Source organism: Panicum hallii, chromosome 4, assembly GCF_002211085.1.
Source record: "Panicum hallii strain FIL2 chromosome 4, PHallii_v3.1, whole genome shotgun sequence".
Classification (NCBI taxonomy): Eukaryota; Viridiplantae; Streptophyta; class Magnoliopsida; order Poales; family Poaceae; genus Panicum; species Panicum hallii.
The window spans coordinates 48,623,608-48,646,628 of NC_038045.1; the positions used below are offsets into that span (position 1 = coordinate 48,623,608).

Below are 23,021 nucleotides of genomic sequence, written 5' to 3' on the forward strand. Positions count from 1 at the left end.
TGTCGCGAGCCATCATGGTTCATGGAGGGAGGCGCCGAGGACCACGGACTGTGACGGACTGCTAGCAGGCACGAGTCGCCGGACTGCTGGCGGCTGGAACGACTGGTTCCTATTGCCGTGGGTAGTTCGGCCGGCCCTCCTCTGCGTCCATGTCCCTTCCCTTGGCATGCATTGCCTTCGTTTCAGAGTGGTATGCAATGCTCAAATGATTCCGCGATGGCATAGCGTTGGGTGCACCTGATCTCTCTTTCTGCTTAACTTTGCTGGATCGTGTGGATTTTGGATGCGAGATGGTATTACCGGATGAAATCTCGAGGCGCCAGTTTGTTGACGACAGACTGAAATCTTTCGGAAAAAGAATGGAAAGGAAGACTAAAGTCTGAACTCTGAAGAGGCCGATTCCCTCACCAGAGCGTCACGTTCAGAGAATGAATCAGAGTGGTGCAATGATAACAAGAATTCACTGTGAGATGACAGCATATCAGCTACAGTATTTCACTGGTATCGATCTCTCATTGTATTCAGACTGGATGTGATCCAGCTTCTGAATAACAAAGCCTTCTTGGGGGACACAGGGCAACAGCAACATAAACACTGAAGAAAGTCACAGGAAAAAGTAAGATGGAGGAGCGAGCACGCGAGGGCGTTGGTATCTTTGTTCAGGGATCGGGCAGGGCCGCAGGGTTGGTTACTTGGTTATAGCTTGAGTGCTTGACGGAACTGGAGATCAGCCAGGCAGCTCATCAGTGCTGGATCCGCGAGGCATGGCGCTAAACGCGCTGACAGGCAGCGCACACGCCCGCCCGCACGCCGGGATCTAGTAGTAGCAAAATCCCTTGGCTTTTGTCGCCAGCGCCGGCGGCGGACAGGCCTGACCGGACTGATCAGCCCACCGTCAAGATGCTGGATAGATTACTCTTACTGGAGGGAGGACTTGCTAGCTGCAAGCTGGCTGTTCAAGGCGCCCGGCCTCGTGTCGCGTGCTGGATCATATCGAGCCACATCGATCCGCCGGCCCGGCTGGCGCCGTACGCCGTGGGGGGTGGGGGACCGGGCCTCCGCGGCCAGGCCAGTTTTATTTGTGCCTCTCTCCCTCCGTTTCTCATATCCGCCCGGCGGCCGAAGCGGAGCCGCTCGTCACGCTGCGCGAAGGACTCCAGCATGACGTGGAGGCGACCGGCTTGATGACGTCGCCGCTGCCGAGGATGGCATGGTACAGCAGTCACGGGGCACGCACGCCGCGCGCACGCTCCTACTATTTGTGCGTGCCAGATATGCATACTCACCTAGCGCCGCCGCTACAATGGTAGGAGGGTGAGCGAAAGGCAAGCGTAGGCTCGAGCTCCACAGCGCTCTCGCTGTCCACCGGCGACCAGCGGCGCATCGGTATATCACTGACGATCACCATGCCGCAGAAGCGAGTGCGCGCTGCTGCTGCTTCCGCCGGCGTTCCCTTGCTCGCCGGCGGCGGCATGGTCCTGCTAGCTGCCTTTCTGCCGCTCCTCGCAGCGGCCGGCGTCGGCCACGCCGGCGCCGCCGCTGCGCCGACGGCGACGGTGCCGGTCAGCGTCGGGGTGATACTGGACCTGGCGACCGGGCTGGGGAAGAAGAGCCTGCTCAGCCTGGAGATGGCGATGGAGGACGTGTACGCCGCGCATCCGGACTTCACCACCCGGGTGGAGCTCCACGTCAGGGACTCCGACCGCGACGTCGTCACCGCCGCCTCCGCAGGTATGTTAGAGACACGCTAGCTGCTCATCGCTTGCTATACGGTTCTGCGATCTGCTCTTAATTTAAGGTAGCTGCACTGCAAGCTTGGAGAGTTTGCAGTGATCTGCATGGCATGGATAGCTTGATCCTAGAAATCTAGCAGTGTCCTAGTAGCTAGAAATCTTGATGGATATGTCTTTCTAAAAACAAATCTGGATGGATATATTATTATTTATACACTAGCTGTAGCATTTCTCCTGGATTCTAGGCGTCAGCTGCATTTTGGATAAGATCGGGATCAGAATCTCCGCAAGCGGCCGCGCGGGGACTGACAAGCAAGTGTCACAAGTACTCAGAACTGAGGCTACGCATGTTCCTATGGCTTCGTTTTATATGTAGATAGATTAGCCTGGATCTCGCGTGCCTCGAGCTAGAACTAGAAGATGACGACGACCAAAGAGTCCAGGGATTGTTTTTTTCCAGCTCTTTGTTTTTTTGGAGCCGGTACTGCTGCGCATGTGTTTGTTGTCCGTCCTACCTGCGACAGCTGCCATTTGACACCAATCATTTGATCACTCGAACAGGAGAGACTAGTGAAAAGGGCATCTTTCAAGTTTCAACAACCTTGCCGATATTTCCAAAAAAAAAATCAAAAAAATAGACCCATGGACATGGAGAAAGATTTTTTGTTCGGGTGTGTCGCTTAGGTTTCTGAAATATTAATTTTTGATTCATAAATTTTTATTCTAAACTTACTAAGTGGTTCACACAAGGTCCAAACCACTCTATTCAGATTTCAGTGTGATCCGCCTACTTGAAATTTATGTGCACTGTCACTGATTTTTTGAACTCATCATTCATTTTTTGAACTTTATAAAATAGGCATGTTTATTGAGACTATACTCGTAAGACTGTACAAGTTATTTGTTCCTTCCATTCTTTCCAACATTGAAGTGATGCATCCTTCATTTCCATAGAACATCTAATGTTTTAAGGAAATGTTATTTTGTATTAGAATGATGAAGAAGGAAGAAATAGGCTGACCTAAACATAACAAATCTTACAAAACATTCTAAGTTCCATGGCTTGTAATTTCCTTTTGAAATTTCTTCAAGACAGGTATTAGTCATGGAAGAAAGGTAAGTAGACCAATGCTTGAGAACAACACCTCTTGCTGTTGACTTGTGATTTTTAGAATATTGGCCGCCTTCAGAATTTTAACATGGATTTAGTTCTACAACTTACTAATTTTAACAGAATTTCCATGTGCCATATTTGATGAAACCTTTTGTCCTTTTTCTTGCAGCATTAGATCTCATCCGTGATGAAAAGGTCAGCGCTGTCATTGGTCCTCAAAGCGCTTTACAAGCTGAGTTTGTTACTTATCTAGCAAACAAGACTAAGGTTCCTGTCATCAGTTTCTCAGCAACAGGTGATGCAGCTATCCAGTATCACCTCCCCTACTTTCTTCGTGCTTGTGTCAAGGACTCTTTCCAGGCATCTGCAATTGCTGCCTTTGTTGAGGCGTATGGCTGGAAAAATGTTGTTGTTGTCTACGAGGACGACAACTACGGTGCTGGGATCCTCCCCTCCATTACAGATGCTCTTCAAGATGTTGAGGCACATATCATTTACCGTGCTGCCATACCTGCTTCTTCTCCTGATCATCACATTGATGAGGAACTATACAAGCTCATGACCATGCAGACACGTGTCTTTATTGTTCATATGTTGCCAGGCCCTGCTTCCCATTTCTTTGCTCGGGCTTCAGCAGCTGGTATGATGACTGAAGGGTATGTATGGATTGTCACAGACAACGTCGGTATTGTCCTTGATGTACTTCCCCAACATACTATTGAAAACATGCAGGGTGTTGTCGGTTTCCGGCCATACGTTGCAAATTCTGCAAGGATCATTGATTTCATGAGCCGATTTGATGCACGATTCAGGGCCAAGTACCATCAGGCTCATGATGTAAGGATGGCAAGACCCACTGTATTCCAGTTCTGGGCATACGATGTGGCATGGACAGTTGCAACTGCAGTTGAGAAGGTTAAGAGAGTTGGATTCTCAAATATAGGCTTTCAGACACCACAGGATGTGGGCAAGAACTTAGTAAATGGTCTCCTAGCCTCTCCTGTTGGGCCAGGAATCCTTAGTTCCATTTTGGAAGCAGACTTTGATGGTTTGGCTGGGAGATTCAGGTTTGTTGACAGGCATTTGCATGTTCCCATTTATGAGGTTGTCAATGTGATAGGAGAAAAAGCAAGAGGCCTTGGATTTTGGAGTCCTGGTTCTGGACTCTTGAGGCTTTTAAACTCAAGCACTACCCAAGTCCAGGATAAATCCATTGTAACTGCTGGCAAAATTCTAAAACCCGTCATTTGGCCGGGAGATTCAACCACAGTGCCCAAAGGTTGGGACTTCCCAGTTAATGCAAAAATACTTAGGATTGGTGTACCTGTAAGACATGAGTTTAAATTTTTTGTCAATGTTGAGGCTAATCATAACACCAACGGATCACGGGTTAGTGGCTACAGCATTGATATCTTTGAGGCTGCTGTAAATAAACTTCCATATGCTCTGCGTTATGAGTACATTCCCTATGATTGTGCCAATTCTTATGACCAGTTGATATCCCAGGTGTACTACAAGGTTAGCCTTTCCTGTGATATAATCAATTTTTTCTCTAGCTACTGATTTTTAAACATTTATCATTAAAAATTTTCCCTTTTATTTTCTTGTTTGGATGACAGAAGTTTGATGCAGCAGTGGGTGACGTGACAATTATCGCCAATCGATCTAGATATGTGGACTTCACGATGCCATACACAGAGTCTGGTGTCTCAATGCTTGTCTTAGCTAAGAATGATGATGAAACAACCATGTGGATCTTTTTAGAGCCTCTAACAAAGGACCTCTGGATTGCCACTGTTTTCTTCATCTTCTTCACCGGTCTTGTCGTGTGGATGATTGAAAATCCTAAAAATAAGAAATTCCAAGGTTCAAAGTGGAAACAATTCAGCACCGCTTTCTACTTCGCTTTCTCCACTTTGACCTTTTCTCATGGTATGTGGTTATGACCATTTTTGTTCTGTTCTAGTACTCCAGACAGCTGCATGCATCTTTGCAGCCCTTTGAACCCCATACCTCGTGAATTAGTTTTTAGCTGCACTTCTTAATAATGAGTTCTTTTTGTTAAACTTTGTGATAGATCAAATTATCAAGAAACTTCATTCAAAAGTTGTGGTGGTGATTTGGTGCTTCGTGGTGCTTGTGTTAGTACAGAGCTATACTGCGAGCTTGTCATCCTTGCTGACTGCACAGAGGCTCCAACCTTCGGTGACTGATCCGAGGCAACTTTTGCGCAACGGAGATTATGTTGGATACCAGAATGGATCATTTGTGCAGGCGATGCTTAGGAGACTCCGGTTTGATGAGCGCAAGATAAAGGTCATAAGCACGTTGGAGGAATACGCAAAAGCATTGAAGGCAGGATCAAAGAATGGAGGGGTATCAGCTATCTTTGATGAGAACCCTTATCTGAATTCTTTCATCGCACAGTACGGAAAAGAGTTCCAAATAGTTGGTCCCATCGACAGGACTGATGGATTTGGTTTTGTAAGCTCCTTGCAACTGTGCCATACTGCTATGCTTCGATAGACTGTAAACCATACAATCTTCTAGCCATGCTCACCTAGCCTGATCATACCTTAAATTTCTGCAGGTTTTCCCTAGAGGCTCCCCATTGGTTCCTGACCTTTCAAAGGCCATCTTGAACATAACAGAGGGGTGTGAAGGATTTCAGATTCAGAAGAAATGGTTTGGCGATGCAACTCCTTCCCCTGATTATGGGAGTCCGGATGCTAATTCCGTACGCCTCAGTTTACGGAGCTTCAAAGGTCTCTTCATTGTCAATGGATTCGCTCTGTGCGTCATGCTGGTGATAAACTTGCCTGAGTTCGTTCGTGCCAATTGCACCGAGCTGAGAAACCTTAGTCTGCAACGGGCTCAAAGCAGTGGAGAAATTGCTAGTGACAGTGAACCACAACAGTTGCAGAACAACAACGCTGCGCCTGTGGAGCCGCTCCAGATCGAGAGGGAGACCAACTAGGATGTTCTTGTTCGGTTGCTTCGTTTAGGTTTTTCCCTTCATATTTGAGCTGCAAGAAAATCTCATATGTAGTGGTAAATTATGGGAGTATGGGATTTTTTTTGAGACGTCACGTTTTTTTAGTTAAATTGTGAGCTCTGCTGAAACTCCAGTGCGGTCATCTTTGCAGCACTTGCTTGTTCAGTTGACCCTGTCTTTCTTTTTCTGATTTCAGATCTAATCATGTTAACTAATTATCAGACTAATTAAAGTCTGCAGCCCTGAACATTGAAGAAGTAGGCATGCCGTGGTAGCTCTGAATTCAGGTCTACTGAATTCAGAGCTAATCATGCTTACTACTTCTAGGTCCCATGCAGGCACTGCTCAAGGCCGGCCTCGCCTTTGGCATGCTGAAAAAAATCGGTCACTGAAGAAAACCTAAAGCACAAGACTGACTCTGATCAGGGATCACTCCACGCACGAACCGTTCTGCTAAATCTTCAAAGTCAAGTGATCGAGATCATGCTTCCTTACACCCTTGCTTTCCCACGCGTACGCCCTGATTCTTGCACAAAACTGAGCTGTCTCCTGTGAAAAAATCATGCAAAATATAATCCTGGGAACTGGCAGCGTCAACTGTGTGCCATGTATGTGTGCAAATTTAGTATGTAGCTCGTGCATGCTTGCCAAGCCCATATATATTAATTGTGGAGCAGCAGCGCAAAGGCAGCCATGCAAGCAATGGAGTGGCCGCGCCGCCTTGGCGCTGCCGGCTCGCCGTCACATCCTACTTGCGCAGCATCGGCATGCGCTGGCGGTGGCGGCGGCGATGGTGCCGCTGGGAGCTGGCGTCGTTGTGGACGCGGCGGCGAGGAAGAGCCACTGGAGCGCTTCCATTCCATGGCGCGGCGGGAGGCGTAATGCGCGGCCCTGTTGTTTGTGTATCAGTGGCGCAAGGAGATGCCGTCACCCAAGCAAGTGCACACCATTCTGGTACAATAAAACGAAATGGGTAGATATTTACGTGAGGACTATTTTCTTAGAACAGTTATTTTTAAAGTGGAAACAAGGGGTTGTTGCTACCCGTGAGGAAAAAGATGTTTGATTCCTATTAGGATTCTACTGTAATAGCCTATTAGGACTCATACGCTGTGATCCTATTAGAACTCCTACCTTGTAATCCTATTAGAAACCCTATCCCCTGAGATATATAAAGGAGGGCATGGATATCTAGATAGGCAGAGAACCGAGAGAGAACCGAGAGAGAACCAACAGAGAGCAGCCAACAGGCAACTCAACACCCAAGCGCAGGGCACAATAAACAACACCCCAAAATAGGACGTACGGTATTACGCTACTCTAGCGGCCCGAACCTGTCTAAATTTGTATCTTGTGTCCTTGCATTCACCTTCAAATTCCAGATCCGGCGATCCTTCACTAAATAATCACCTACCTTAGAATATCCCTAGGTAGGCCGACGGTAAAAACACCGACAGAGGGCGCCCACCGTGGTGCCGATCGTCGTGATCATTGGACGAATTTGAAAGACCTCTTCATCAACATCAATCCACTCAAGGTGGCAGATTGCTACTTCCTACATATGCATCGGCGGATTGATTCATCGAGTTCGAGATCGGATCCTTCAGCGAACGGCTACATCGACCTCGACTACTCGGCTCGACTTCACCTCGCATTGCAACGTCGATGCACCGCGGCCGACGACCGCGACGAGTTCGACTACTTTGACTTCGCGAGGACGATCGGCGTCCCGCTGATGACTACTTCGACTACTCGTCTCGACTAGAAACTAGTCGAGGGCGAGCCTCACAGCAACGACTACATCAACTACTCGTCTCGACTTGAAAATTAGTCGGAATCGACTCCGACTAGTCGAGCTTCATCAACAAACCGTCGCAGCTCCATCAACGAGCTCCACGGCTTCATCGACATTCGTCCACGAATCAAGCTAAGTGACTTATACCTTTTCCGACTTGTTCTTCACAAGATCGGCTACCTTTTTAGGTACGCCTCTCGACGGGCATGAAACTCTCGGGGGCTACACCATGATCGACTACCTATCTGTGTACACCTCTCGACGGGCATTGAAACCCTCCAGAGCTACACTTCACCGACTACTTATCTGTGTACGCCTCTCGACGGGCATTGAAACCCTCCAGAGCTACACTTCGCCGACTACTTATCCGTGTACGACTCTCGATGGGCATTAAAACACTCCAGATCTACACTTCATCGACTACCTTTTGCGCACTGCACATCCTCTTTGTCGCATGACGACTACTTTCTGCTTGTTGTCTCTTCTTAATGGTCGCTAATCTACTCAAGTAGCAAATACCTTAATCCGTGAAACCTCGAGTCTCCGGTCATGACCTAAGCGACCCGTCCTGTATGAGCGAAGGCTAGAGACTTGTACATGCTATGGGCAAAGGCTAAACTGGGACCGGGTGAATGTAAAGGGTGGACTACTCGAGAGATTTAAATGGCCTAAAAAAGAGCTCGATACAACAATTTTTACACCGAATAAATTTTGGTGTCTTCACATTATTACTGAGTACTACTCGGTATCTTCGTATTATGCTACTGTAAGGATCGATGGACCAAGAGGGGGGGTGAATTGGGTCTTTTTCAATTTCTAAAACAAAGTAAAGCAACCTTAACCTATGCAATGCTACTAAGGCACCAATTCACTAACCGGTTAACTAAGCTACCTACACAAGCTAAGAGAGATAAAAAGAGAAGTAAAGCCTAGCAAGGTAGATCAAAAATATGATCTCTAAGTCAAGCACATGAGTAAATTGCATGAAAGAAAAATGCTTGAATAAAGAGAGTGGACAAGAGACAACCGGATTTTTTTTCCCGTGGTATCGATGTGTTGGAACACACCCCTAATCCACGTTGTGACACTCACAAAGAGTCTTGTCACCTCCCAAGTCACGGAGACGAGGGCGCTCACTAAGAGTCTCCGTTCACCATTCCGGCGTGGTGGAGATCAAGCCACGTACAATCTTCTTCTCGGGGCTCCCACAATTCTTGGCAAGCTCCGAGAGAAACACCCCGATCACCAAGATCACCTAGGTGATGCCAATCACCAAGAGTAACAAGCTAAGACCTTCACTTGAGCAAGAACCGATCACCAAGAACGGATGCACACAAGCTTCTCTCTACTCAAGTCCTTAATCTTGCTTCTTGATTGATTGAATGACCAAGTGTGTGATATGATGAGGCTCAAGGTGGCTCTTGACTATAGTGTGAGTATTTGGATGTTGCCTGCTGCCAACCACAACAAAATGACCCATTGGAGGGGTATATATAGGCAGCTCACATTAATAGAGCCGTTGGAGAAAAAAAGCTGCCAGAAAACTGCGTAGCGCCGGTTAATCCGACGTACCTCCAATAGTCATCGTCGGTTTAACCGGTGAATGTAAACTGCCACCTTCTGGAAACTAGCCGTTACAACTTGGGCAGATTAACCGACGTATCATCGGTTTAACCGGTGAGTGTAGTTGTCCACTGATCAACTGAAAAACCAAGTCTCTGGACAACTGCACCGACGTCTCATTTCAAACATCATCGGTTTAACCGATGTATTGACTTGTCCAGACTCTGCTGACTTCGTTTAACCGACGTATAGAAAAGTGGAAGCGTCGGTTAAACCGGTGTTAAGAATTTTTTCTGATTTTGCCTTTTCTGATTTGAGTCTTGAATGAAATCCAAATATTCTTGAGATATAAGTTGAGAACCACTTGTTTGAGCTTTTAGAAACCTGAGTGACCATTGTGTGCATCCATTTTCAAATGACCAAGTCCATGCTCAAGTTACTTAACCTTAACCCCTCTTAATAGTGCGATCACTACAAAACTATAAAACCTATACTAACCTAAGTGTCCTTCTCAACCTTATGACACTTAGGACTAGAAAGATCCTTAGTTTTGACATAAAATTGAGTTGAATGCCGAGATCACCTTTTTGAATAATGAAAATTAGGGGTCTCTTTTGACTTATGACCAAATGAGCGATAATGATTTATTAAGCTGCACAATCTCATTAGTCACAATAATGGTTGTCATTAATCACTGAAACATACCTTGAGAGCCTAGATGCTTACAATCTCCCCCTTTTTGGTGATTGATGACAACATAAACATAAATGACGAGAGAGCGAGAATAGATAATGGCAAGAATAAACACAAACAAACTCGGAAAGAGAGAACCAAAGAACTCAACGGATCAAACGAAATCCATAGATATGTCTCAAAACACAGCATACTCAAGCGGCAAATGTACATATCCATGAACTGACACCAAATGTGATATAATATAAAACATCAAAGTCCTGATCACGAGCTCTCTCTAACTCTACCCTCCCCCTGACTCCAACTAACTCTACCCTCCCCCTGACTCCAACTCCCTCTCCCCCTTTAGCATCAAAGCACAAAAAGGAGCGAGCTACTGATCCGGCTGACGTGGTACGGCAAGAAAGCGGTCCAGGTCATCGTCGTCGTCGTCGTTGGACGGTGGATCCTCAGTGACGGATGGGAGCTGCTGGTCAGAGCTTCCTGCTGGAGCTGAGCTGACTGGAGGTGTGGCTGTCGTCGAGGCTCTCATGCTGGCACTGCCTGGAAGAGGGTCCGTGGAAGTAGTAACCGGCTCAGCAGAAGATGTGTCAACATCTGAAGTAGTAAGTGCTGAAGCTGCCGGCTGTGTCGACTGCTGAAGCAAGGAACCCTCTCCACCTCCCCCTGAAGGTAGTGTCTGTGGTACGACGGGGAGGCCGACTGTCTGCACTGCTGAAGGAGACTCCTGGAAGAGTGAAGTCGCTGGCAGTGGTGAGAAGAAAGGACGACCCGCAGACCCAAGTAGAGCTGACAACGAGAACATGGTCTCCGGGGTCGCTGAGGTAGCTGGAGCAGTAGAGGCTGGAGCTGGTGTAACGGCAAGTGGAGGTGCTCCAACACCCTGAAGGCCTGGCTGATCTGGCTGCTGCGGGGCGAGTCCGGTGTGAGAATACAGCTGTGAGATCATCCCGAACATCGCCATCATGCCCTGCTGCATCTGCTGGAACTGAGCGTCTGTCCTCTGAGATACTCTATCAATAAGGCCGACAAAGCGCTCCTCGGTCGCAGCTCGCTCACGGGCGGCCTCTCTCTGTATAGCTGCAAGTTGAGCCTCATGGGCTCTCCTGGCCTCCTCCTGTGCTAGCCGGTCCTCTCTCTGCTGAGTCACAAGCTGCTGTAGAAGTGCGGTGAGTTCAGACGGCTGAGACACCTGAGACTTTGAAACTGTAGCAGCAGCGGCTGACTCTGGAGCTGGCTCTCTGGACCCCCCTGCCTCATGATCATGACTAGCTGGGGCTGGTGCAGGGAAGTACTCCTCATCCTCGGAGGAGTCTGACTCAAGGTCGGACCAGTGTATCTCATCTTCTCCTCCGGGGAGTTGTGCCTCGGCGGCAAGCAGTGCCTCATCCTCCTGTGCCACACGAGCCTGTGCCTCGGGTGACAGTCGTGCCATGGCAGCTCGATCGGCCTGTCTGCCTCTCCTCCGGTCCGAAAGTGCTGTCGGACGGTAGACTGGGAACCATGGAACCTCGTCCTGACGGTAGACTGCACTGACAGGTGACTCAGCTGGCACAATCATAGAGCAGATATAGCTGATCCAGTGAGCATAAGGAAACTGACGTACAACACCCATCCCGTCAGTGATAACATCCTCGATCTCAGCCAAGATAAAGTCAACAATGTCAAACGGCTCGTGGGTGAGGATGTGTAGAAGCAGTAGCTACTGCAGACCTGTGAACCCTCTGGGTAGCCACTCCTCGGTAGCAAAGTCCTCCGGAGTGCCATATGTACTGCGTATGCCTCTGGGGTCAGCAGGCTGGGAACTCTGACGTAGGAGGCAGGGAATGGCTGGCGGAAACACTGAGAGATCACCTCGTGAGAAGGTGCAATCCCGCCAATCATGGCTCTGCGCGGTGGATCTGCATCACCATAAACCATCTCGTGCAGGGAGACGTCAACCAAGTCAACTCCAAGAATCCCTGCTAGTGTAGCCCTGGACAGACCAAAGACCTGGCCTCCAAACATGAAGTGTACTGCTCTGCGCTCTGGGGCTATCCAATCTGTGGCATAAAAAACTCGAACCCAGTCCTCAATGTATCTGTTCCGCTCAATCGAAAGTAATCTGGGCAGCCCCCTGAAGTGAGCAAAGTGCTCTCTGACATCTGCTCCCCCTGCTGCTGTCCTCAAAGATACCCAGTCAAGTACCCTGTGCGGGAAGATCCGGTGGCCCCACCTCTGGTAGGTCTCGTAGAAACTGGCCTGAAGAAGCGTCCAGAACCTACGATCAACCCTGCTGTCACGTTACACTGGGAACCAGTCCTCCTCCTGAACACTCCACCTGAGCCTCTTGACCTTCGCCGCATTGGCCTTGGTCAAGTTCTGGAGTAGCACACCTGGCTCCAGAGGCACAACAGTGTCCATGCGGAACACTGCGCGCTTGGCCGCTAGGGCCTCGGCTCTACGAGCTGCTGCTGCTGCTGCTGCAGACCTGCGAGGCTCCTATGGCTGGTGACCTCCTCGCGTCCTCGGTCCGGTGCGACGCTCGGTCGCTGGCGAAGTGTCTCCTGCGGGGGACGTCTGCCGGGTGCGGCCAGAACGTCGTAGAGTCGGTGACTGTGTGCTCTGCCCCTGTGACTGCTCAGACTGCTCAGTCTCTATATCTGAATCTGTCTCTGCAGCTGAAAGTGACTGATCTGACTCTGCTGCTGCCGCTGCAGTCGTGGCTCTGGTGGCCCTGGCACCTCTGACTCTGCCCATGCCTCGACCTCTGCCCCTGCTCCTGGCTGACGGATCCCTGATTGTGAATGGGCGAGCACGGCCTGATGCCTGCTCCTCGGCAGCCTTAGCCACCCTCTCGGCCTCTCTCGCTGCACGAGTCCGCTTGCGAGCGGGCTCCTCGACCACAATTTTCTTCCCCTTCCTCTTCTCACGACCCATCCTGACAATAGCGAACAACAGGGACGCGGCGCTGCGAGCTACGGCGAGTGAAATGGTTCGGGCAAAACACCGAACACTTGGCGTGCGAGGCGTGGATGCGCGAGTGCGGTGCAAGGCGTGTGGGCGGCGGCACGGAGGAGGTGCAAGGCGTGCGGGCGACGGCGTGGAACGGCGGTGGCGGCGGCGCGCGTATGGGCGGCGGCGTGGTTGCGGCTGGGCGCGCGGAGCGACGCAAGGCGGCGGCGGCGCGGTTGCGGTGCAGACGGCACGCGGGCGGCGGACGGCGGCGCGTACGGGCGGCACAAGGCGGCGCGGTGGCGGAGACGACGGCGAAGGCGAAGGGGCGGCAGAAAACGAAAACGAGCAGGCGGCGGCGAGCGGGCAAGAGAGTTATATGACAGGTGGACCCCGCAGATTTTCTTATCGCCGGTTGATCCGACGCTTAGGGTTCGAACGCCGGTTGATTGCGTCAGTGTAGTTTACCCGAGATTCCACCAAAACTGCATCTGAACTCCGGTTGAACCGATGATCCGATAAATGAACTCGCCGGTTGAACGACACAAACGTCGGTTGATTGCTGGGTCAGATCTGTGATACGTTCACCGGTTGATCCGATGCTCCATAAATTGTATACACTGGTTGAACGCCTGGACTGACTGAGCTGAAGCTGACACTTAGTAACGCCGGTTAAACCGATGGGTGAAGATCCTTTGAGCGTCGGTTTAACCGGTGAAGCCAAAAAACCCTCACTCAGCTCACTCTTCTATGCTAAGTCCAGTAAACTTATAAAATTCAGATAAACTCAAGTAAATGGACTTGCATAGGCGACTTTACCCCTCAAAGTAAATAGGATAGCTCACTAGCTTAGATAATTTTTCTTTTCAAACACAAGGAAAAGCCGCAAGAGAGAGAAGGCGCCAAATAAAATATATGAGCCATGTCATAGGAATATTGAAGAAAGAAAGCTTCAAACTCATCATGACATTGCTTACTAGGCAATAACGCACCTAACACTTTACTTTTTTCACTTTTCACGAATTAAGATCTTGTATATGAAACAAGTCTCATTTTCATCAAGTGATCTCCTTTGTGACCCTTTCGCATGCAATGATAATGCAAGCTACAACCACATGCGAAAGTAAGGTAAACATGAGGTGCACATCTATATGACAAGAGATGCATAGCAAGAATTTAAATTCTACTTGTCAGGTTTGAACCCACGGGAAGCTTCTTCATGACGAGCCTTTCTACAAGCCTAGAGGAAAACAAGTGGACCACCACCTCTAGCTAAACCCTTACTCATCACTATCTTACCATGGTTAGACAAGTGTCCTATATGTATGCATTTTTCTATATGACATGGCAACTTACATGACGTTTGCCGCATCTAACACATTAAGCTCATTCCTTAGCCTAACAAAAGTACTCTCGTCTAAAGGTTTTGTGAAAATATCCGCCAATTGCTCCTCGGATCTCACACCTTGAAGGGAAATATCCCCCTTGGCTTCATGATCACGCAAGAAGTGATGGCGAATATCAATGTGCTTTGTGCGAGAGTGTTGAACCGGATTCTTGGCAATTTTTGCTTCTTACTCGACCAAGAAACTAGAGAACGCCCAAGCAAGTGGCAACCCCCGGAGGTACTCTTGCGATCCACACGGCTTCCGGCAAAATCCGAATCCGAGTATCCCAAGAGATCTAAGCTAGCACCTTTGGGGTACCACAAGCCTATGCTAGGAGTGTGCTTGAGATACCGAAGGATCCTATTCACTGCCGAAAGATGTGATTCCTTTGGGTTAGCTTGAAAACGGGCACACAAGCACACACTAAACATAATATCGGGCCTAGATGCGGTAAGGTAAAGCAAAGACCCTATTATAGAGCGATAGAGGGATTGGTCAACCGGTTTACTGTCCACATCCAAGTCGAGATGCCCATTGGTTGCCATGAGTGTCTTGATTGGCTTGCACTCATCCATCTTGAACTTCTTCAAGATATCTTTAGTATACTTTTCTTGATAGATGAATGTCCCTTCCTTCATTTGTTTGACTTGAAAATCAAGGAAGAAGGTCAATTCGCCAATCATGGACATCTCGAATTCTCTAGATATCATGGTAGCAAACTCATGGCTTAGTAAATCATTAGTTGAGCCAAAGATAATATCGTCAATATAAATTTGACAAATGAAAAGATCCCCGTTGACGTCTTTTGTGAATAAAGTGGTGTCCACCCTCCCGATCTTGAAGCCTTGCATAATTAGGAAGTCACGAAGCCTCTCATACCAAGCCCTTGGAGCTTGTTTGAGCCCATAGAGTGCCTTGTGCAACCTATAAACATGGTTAGGATTTCTCGGATCTTCAAACCCGGGAGGTTGCTTAACATAAACAAGTTCGTTAATAACGCCATTTAAGAAAGCACTTAATGTTATGATGTGAAGAGTAAGCAAGAAGGATGCGGATAGCTTCAAGTCTTGCGACCGGAGCAAAAGTTTCACCAAAATCCAAACCTTCGACTTGAGAAAACCCTTTTTGGCACAAGTCTTGCTTTGTTGCGTACCACCACCCCATGTTCATCTTGCTTGTTTCGAAAGACCCACTTTGTGCCGATGATGTTCTTGTCTTTCGGAGGTGCTTCAAGGACCCAAACTTCATTGCGGGTGAAATTGTTCAATTCTTCTTGCATGGCCATCACCCAATCCGAGTCCTCAAGCGCTTCTTCTATGCTAGTGAGTTCAATACAAGAAACAAACGAGTGATGTTCGCAAAATGAAGCATGCTTAGATCTAGTCCTTACTCCTTTGGAAGGACTACCAATGATTTGACTAATTGGATGATCCATGGAGATGCGACCATGCTTCACTAGCGGTACTTGCGTGGATGCTTGTTGGGGTGGATCACGGGTGACTTGTGCTTGTGGTGGAACATTTTGCTCTTCTTGTTCTTTGACTTGGATTGTTGGCGTTGATACATTTTCTTGAGGTAGTGGATCAACTTTTTCTTGATCTTCATCCACTTGGGGTGCCGTGGAGGTGCTTGGTGTAGATGAGAAAGGTCCTCCCCCTTGATCATTGCCTTCATGCACCTCTTCCGGCTTGATATCCCCAATGGACATATTCTTCAAAGCTTCATCAATCTCTTTATCACCTACATTTTCATAGCCAACAACCTCCTCTTGGGAGCCATTAGATTCATCAAACTCCACATCACATATTTCTTCAACTAACCCGGAGGTTTGATTGAATACTCTATATGCTTTGGAGTTTGATGCATAACCAAGAAAGAAACCTTCATCACATCTACTCTCAAACTTACCGAGCCTTTTCTTCTTATAGATGAAGCATTTGCAACCAAAGACTCGAAAGTAGAATATATTTGGTTTCCTCCCGGTGATGAGCTCATATGGGGTTTTCTTGAAGAGTCGGTGAGGATACACTCGGTTGGATGCATGACACGCCGTGTTGATTGCTTCCGCCCAAAATTTCTCGGACGTGCCATAATCATCCAACATTACTCTTGCTAGGGTGATGAGTGTCTTGTTCTTTCTTTCCACCACTCCATTTTGTTGAGGCGTGTAGGTGGCGGAAAACTCATGCTTGATTCACTCTTCATCGCACCATTCTTCAATCTTCGCATTCTTGAACTCGGTGCCGTTGTCACTCCGGATCTTCACAATTGGGGAGTTGTACTCCTTTTGAGCTTTTCTTGCAAATGTCTTGAAGATCTCCGGAGTTTCACCCTTATCGCCTAGAAACATAACCCAAGTGTAGCGTGAAAAATCATCAACGATTACTAGGCAATAGAGGTTACCACCAATGCTCTTATATGTAGTTGGACCAAAAAGATCCATGTGTAGTAGCTCGAGCGGTTTGGAGGTAGACAACATCGTCTTGATGGGATGATGTGTTGCAACTTGCTTCCCAGCTTGACATGCTTTGCATAACTTGTTCTTGTCAAAAGTGACGTCCTTCATGCCGGTGATCATCTCTTTCTTGTGGGCTTTCTTGAGGTTGCTCATGCCAATATGAGCAATTCTTCTATGCCAAAGCTACCCAAGAGACGACTTGGTGAAGAGGCATGTCATGGTGCTTGTTTGCTTTGAAGAGAAATCCACTAAATAGATGTTGCCATGCCTAAACCCCGTGAATACCAATGACTTATCTTTTTTATGAGTTACTACAACACCATTCTTGTCAAAGGCACACGTTAGTCCAAGATCACATAATTGAGCAATAGAAATAAGATTGAAACTAAGTGCTTCTACAAACAAGATATTTGAAATAGATAAATCTTTTGAAATTGCTATTCTACCCAAACCTAAGACTTTCCCTCTTGAGTTATCACCAAAGGTGACATGTTCATGATCGCTGGGGTCTTCAAGAGAGGTGAACATGCTATCATTGCCGGTCATGTGTTGAGAGCAACCGCTATCAAGTACCTAATGTTTTCCACCGGCTTTGTAGTTCACCTACACACATGAGAATTCACTTTTGAGTTTTAGGAACCCAAACAAGATTTGGGCCTTACACATGTGTGACAAGAGCTTTTGGGACCCAAAGTTGCTTGGGGAGCTTCTTCTTTGACTCCTTAGCCATTTTGCCAATGAACTTGTCCTTCACCTTGCCCTTCACTTTACTCAAGAGAAAATGGTTATTTTGAAACATTGATGAGTAATTCTTGGGTAAATTAGGAAGAGAACGTGATGGTAAAGTGCACTCCCTAGTGTGGTGCCCGGTGACTTGGCAATGTTGACAATATGAACCAACTTCCTTGATGAAGCTAATCTTGATCTCCGGAGAAGGAGTAGTAGCTATGTTTGGCTCCGAAAATGAACCAAGACCTCTTTTGCCAAAGTCACGGGCATTGTTGAAGAGAATTTCCTTGTGGATGTATTCTCCTCTTGAGAGTTTCTCCACACTACTCTTGAGGCTTGCCACTTGATCCATCAATTCCTTTTCCCTATAAGGAGCAAGCTCGGGCACAATATTAGTGGCATTAGCATTAATGAGTAGGTCATCACATGAATTAGAAGCATTGATCTTTTCAAAAGTTTCATGAGCAAATTTCTCAAGACTTGGGTCAATTGCTTCATAGGCAAATTCAAGTTCTTGATACTTGTGAGCCAACTCCCTATGCTCTTGTTTGAGCTTTTTGTGGCTCTCTTCAACTTGCTTAGCAAGATCAAGTGACTCATTGTGATTTTTGAGCAAGTCATTGTACTTACCAAGCAAGTCGGAGTGGGCAAGCTCTAACTTGTCATGAGTACTCTCAAGAATTTTGACTTTGCCCTTTTCCCTCTTGATGACGGATGTATACTCATTAATGAGGTTAGTGAATTCATTGGGATCAAACTCTTCATCACTATCATCTTCACTATCTGCCTCACATACCTTGGTGTTACCTTTTGCCACGAGGCACATAGGAGGCGGAGGTAGTGGTGGTTCTTCATTGGTGAGGGCGATGGTGACGATGTCTTCTTCATCATTTGAATCTTCGCTTGATGAGACATCGGTCACCTATTCTTGTTTTTCCACCAAGAAGCTTTTCTTGGTGTGCCATTTCTTCTTTAGGAAGAGCTTGGTGTTCTTGTCATGGGTCTTCTTTTTCCCAAATCTCTTGTTTTTGTTCTTCCTTTCTTCTTCTTCATCATCGCTTGAATCATGACGATGCTTGCTTTTGTTATCCTTGTTTCTTTTGTCCGGCTTGGGGCAATTTGGACGGATGTGACCTTTTTCTCCACAATTGTAGCAAATTTTGTTCTTGACATCCATTGGCCGGAACATTCCCTTTTTAGAGTCAAAGTTGAAACCCTTCTTATTGATCTTGTCATTTAAGCGTGTGAACTTTCTTATCATGAGAGCAAGTTCTTCATCTTCTTCAACATCGGATGAGCTTTCATGATGATCATCTCCTTCATTGCTTGAGCTTGAATCTTGCTTGATCATCTTGAGCTTGCGGGATTTGTTTGCCTTGGTCTTTAGAGCAATTGATTTGCTTGAAGTTGGCTCTTCGGACATACCAAGAATGCTCATTTCATGAGCGCGAATTTCCCCCACAAGCTCTCCTACTTCCATTGTGTCAAGATTCTCCTTTTGAAGCATAGCATTGATGATGTTATACTTGGGTTTCGGTAGAAGCATTAGAATCTTGCGATTGATGGAGGCACTGTCAATTTTGGATATTTCAAGTGCATTAATGTCCTTGACAATGACATTCAAGCGAGAATACATATCAATGCAATTTTTATGAGCTAGCATTTTAAAAGAATCACACTTAGCTCTAAACAAGTGATATTTTTGCTCACGAACTTTAGTGAAACCTTCATGAATTTCAATGAACTCCCTCCAAATATCACTTGCTAAGTCCATGCCATTAACTCTAGCAAAAACTTCCTCACTAATGGCTTCGAAAATTGCATTTCTAGCCTTGGCATTCCATTTTAATTGTTCGGTGGTGGGAGGTTCGGTGAACCCGGTCTTAGTCACCAACCACACTTCGGGGGCAATCGCATCAAGGTATGCGGCCATGCGAACTTTCCAATAAGTAAAGTTCTTGCCCTCGAAGTGAGGCGGCGAACCACCCATCTTGGCCATAGCTCTAGGCGGTGAAGCCTAATGATCCAAATGAGCAACGAGGCTCTGATACCAATTGTAAGGATCGATGGACCAAGAGGGGGGGTGAATTGGGCCTTTTTCAATTTCTAAAACAAAGTAAAACAAACTTAACCTATGCAATGCTACTAAGGCACCAATTCACTAACCGGTTAACTAAGCTACCTACACAAGCTAAGAGAGATAAAAAGAGAAGTAAAGCCTAGCAAGGTAGATCAAAAATATGATCTCTAAGTCAAGCACATGAGTAAATTGCATGAAAGAAAAATGCTTGAATAAAGAGAGTGGACAAGAGACAACCGGATTTTTTTCCCGTGGTATCGATGTGTTGGAACACACCCCTAATCCACGTTGTGACACTCACAAAGAGTCTTGTCACCTCCCAAGTCACGGAGACGAGGGCGCTCACTAAGAGTCTCCGTTCACCATCCCGGCGTGGTGGAGATCAAGCCACGTACAATCTTCTTCTCGGGGCTCCCACAATTCTTGGCAAGCTCCGAGAGAAACACCCCGATCACCAAGATCGCCTAGGTGATGCCAATCACCAAGAGTAACAAGCTAAGACCTTCACTTGAGCAAGAACCGATCACCAAGAACGGATGCACACAAGCTTCTCTCTACTCAAGTCCTTAATCTTGCTTCTTGATTGATTGAATGACCAAGTGTGTGATATGATGAGGCTCAAGGTGGCTCTTGACTATAGTATGAGTATTTGGATGTTGCCTGCTGCCAACCACAACAAAATGACTCATTGGAGGGGTATATATAGGCAGCTCACATGAATAGAGCCGTTGGAGAAAAAAAGCTGCCAGAAAACTGCGTAGCGCTGGTTAATCCGACGTACCTCCAATAGTCATCGTCGGTTTAACCGGTGAATGTAAACTGCCACCTTCTGGAAACTAGCCGTTACAACTTGGGCAGATTAACCGACGTATCATCGGTTTAACTGGTGAGTGTAGTTGTCCACTGATCAACTGAAAAACCAAGTCTCTGGACAACTGCACCGACGTCTCATTTCAAACATCATCGGTTTAACCGGTGTATTGACTTGTCCAGACTCTGCTGACTTCGTTTAACCGACGTATAGAAAAGTGGAAGCGTCGGTTAAACCGGTGTTAAGGATTTTTTCTGATTTTGCCTTTTCTGATTTGAGTATTGAATGAAATCCAAATATTTCTTGAGATATAAGTTGAGAACCACTTGTTTGAGCTTCTAGAAACCTGAGTGACCATTATGTGCATCCATTTTCAAATGACCAAGTCCATGCTCAAGTTACTTAGCCTTAACCCCTCTTAATAGCGCGATCACTACAAAACTATAAAACCTATACTAACCTAAGTGTCCTTCTCAACCTTATGACACTTAGGACTAGAAAGATCCTTAGTCTTGACATAAAATTGAGTTGAATGCCGAAATCGCCTTTTTGAATAACGAAAATTAGGGGCCTCTTTTGACTTATGACCAAATGAGCGATAATGATTTATTAAGCTGCACAATCTCATTAGTCACAATAATGGTTGTCATTAATCACCGAAACATACCTTGAGGGCCTAGATGCTTACAGCTACATAATATATGCATTGTCTTTTTTCAGATCAAGCTTCGGCAACAACCCTCCAGGCAGCACGGCGTGCCATCAGAGTTCCGCTAGTTCCCAGGCTCGAGGACTAGGCAATGCACACTACTCGACATGGCTCCTTCAGCTCTTCTGGCTCGTAAGCTCAGGGGCTGGACGCCGCAAAATTACTCGAAGACGACTCATATAAAGACTGAGAGTGCAGAAGAAACCCTAAGTCGCCGCGCGGTTAAATAAACCAGCGGGAGGCTCAATTTTACTGTGCAGAAGGCGAAGAGTTTTTCTCGGGATTTCAGAGTAACACCAATGACATGATTCTTGGATCCTTTTTCCGAACCTAAGGGTTTTGGATTCAAGGCTCGGGAGCTGCAGGATACATGTCATCGACTATTTATTTTTCAAATATATTCGAAGAGTAAGAAAAGAAGATTCAAGACTAATGTGACCCTCAGCCTGATTCTTCGATTCAACCTAAGACTCGGGGGCTACTCCATATGGAGTGCGATTTTCCATCGCACCCCATACAAAAGAAGACTTGAAGCTATTCGGGGCATGAGCACCTCATAGCCTCGATGCAACCAAGGAAGTACTCGAAGAAGACTTTCAAGATGGAGTTTCAGAAGAAGCCGAAGACTACTTGAGAAGTACTCGAAATGCCTGCAGTACTCGGCTATGAAAAGCTCGGGGGCTTGTCAGGGATAGATCACCTGGGTATCGCAAGGAAGCTACCCGTGAGAAAAAAGAAATCTGATTCCTACTAGGATTAGCTAATCGTGAGGAAAAAGAAATCTGATTCCTACTAGGATTAGCTACTAGGAATCAGACCCCAGGGGATCTATCAAATGTTACTGTGTTGAAATGCACAGTTGAGACACAACAACATACTGTGATCATAAGAATATGATTAGGAAGATCAACGAGTTACTCCTATAATTCCTTATAATCTCACAAATTTATAGGCTAATATTATATCATGTATTCGGGGTGCCAACATGCTACATAGTATTACGTAAAAACATAGCAATATAATTCAGGGTGCTAGTAAATTTTTGCAGAGATACTTATCTGTCCTACAAATTAATTATCTTTTCACCTTTGCTGTTGTGATCGTTACGTGAGCAGCAACAAAGACTAGATTCGACGCTTCTATTCCATAGTTTGTAAGACCAACACATTATGATGAAAAAGGAGAATCAATCTCCTTTATTTATATATAATTCACTATCATCTTAAGAGTTTACATCCATGGTCAAGGTGAACACCAGCTTCTTATTTGTAGCTTATTCTTTGCCTAAAGTCAATGTCAAAGGGTACATAATAAAAGTGTTGGGTGCCCCTTTGTACCAATTTATAAGGCTTATTCATAAACTACGGTTAGGGTAAAAAATGAGAATGAGTGTCTATATGTATACCGCTAATTGGTTGTCAAACTGAAAAAAATCACACATGGTATTTGTTGGTTGTTTGGGATGACGAAACCTTCTTTAGTAATATGAATTTGTGAACCTATGTTCGTGATGTAGTGTTAACAAGATACATGCCCACTGTTTAGCTTGCTAATGAATTGCAAAAGCTACGTTGTTATAGTTTGAATGTGGCAGGCTGGCAATAAGTTGATTCACAAACTTACTTATGATTATTTGTAATTATAACATATCTAATATACAGTAGAGTGGCTTTTCTTCAACTATACATGTATACATGCATGTATGATTATAAATGGTCTGCTCACCTTTGCTATAATTATGGCTATTTGTAAAAACTGCTGGCTAGTTATAGTTTGCTATTGGTTTATAGAGATATTATAGCGGCTGCTGCAGTTGCAACCGGCACTTCTGAACAGGTTTAATATGCGGTACATGATACTTGAAAAATAAAATAAACTGATTATTATTTTTGTATGGTTGAAAATTAGTTATTTGATTGGAAACCATGCCCACGTGGAAACGTTAAAGCCTTGTAGACATGGGAAGCGTAAATTACAAAGTGTGCTTTCATCGTCACAATGCGAAGGTAGCGTGGAGGC

General features: G+C 46.3%; 1 protein-coding gene across 1 annotated transcript; it reads left to right on the forward strand.

Moving 5' to 3' along the window:
- The first annotated feature begins 3,172 nt into the window (after positions 1–3,172).
- On the forward strand, positions 3,173–5,975 carry LOC112890706 (glutamate receptor 2.8-like). Its single transcript, XM_025957558.1, has 4 exons — positions 3,173–4,365; positions 4,467–4,779; positions 4,925–5,331; positions 5,438–5,975. Exons 1-4 carry the CDS (start codon positions 3,406–3,408, stop codon positions 5,822–5,824), a joined length of 2,067 nt encoding a protein of 688 aa, XP_025813343.1. The 5' UTR covers positions 3,173–3,405; the 3' UTR covers positions 5,825–5,975.
- Positions 5,976–23,021: the final 17,046 nt, after the last annotated feature.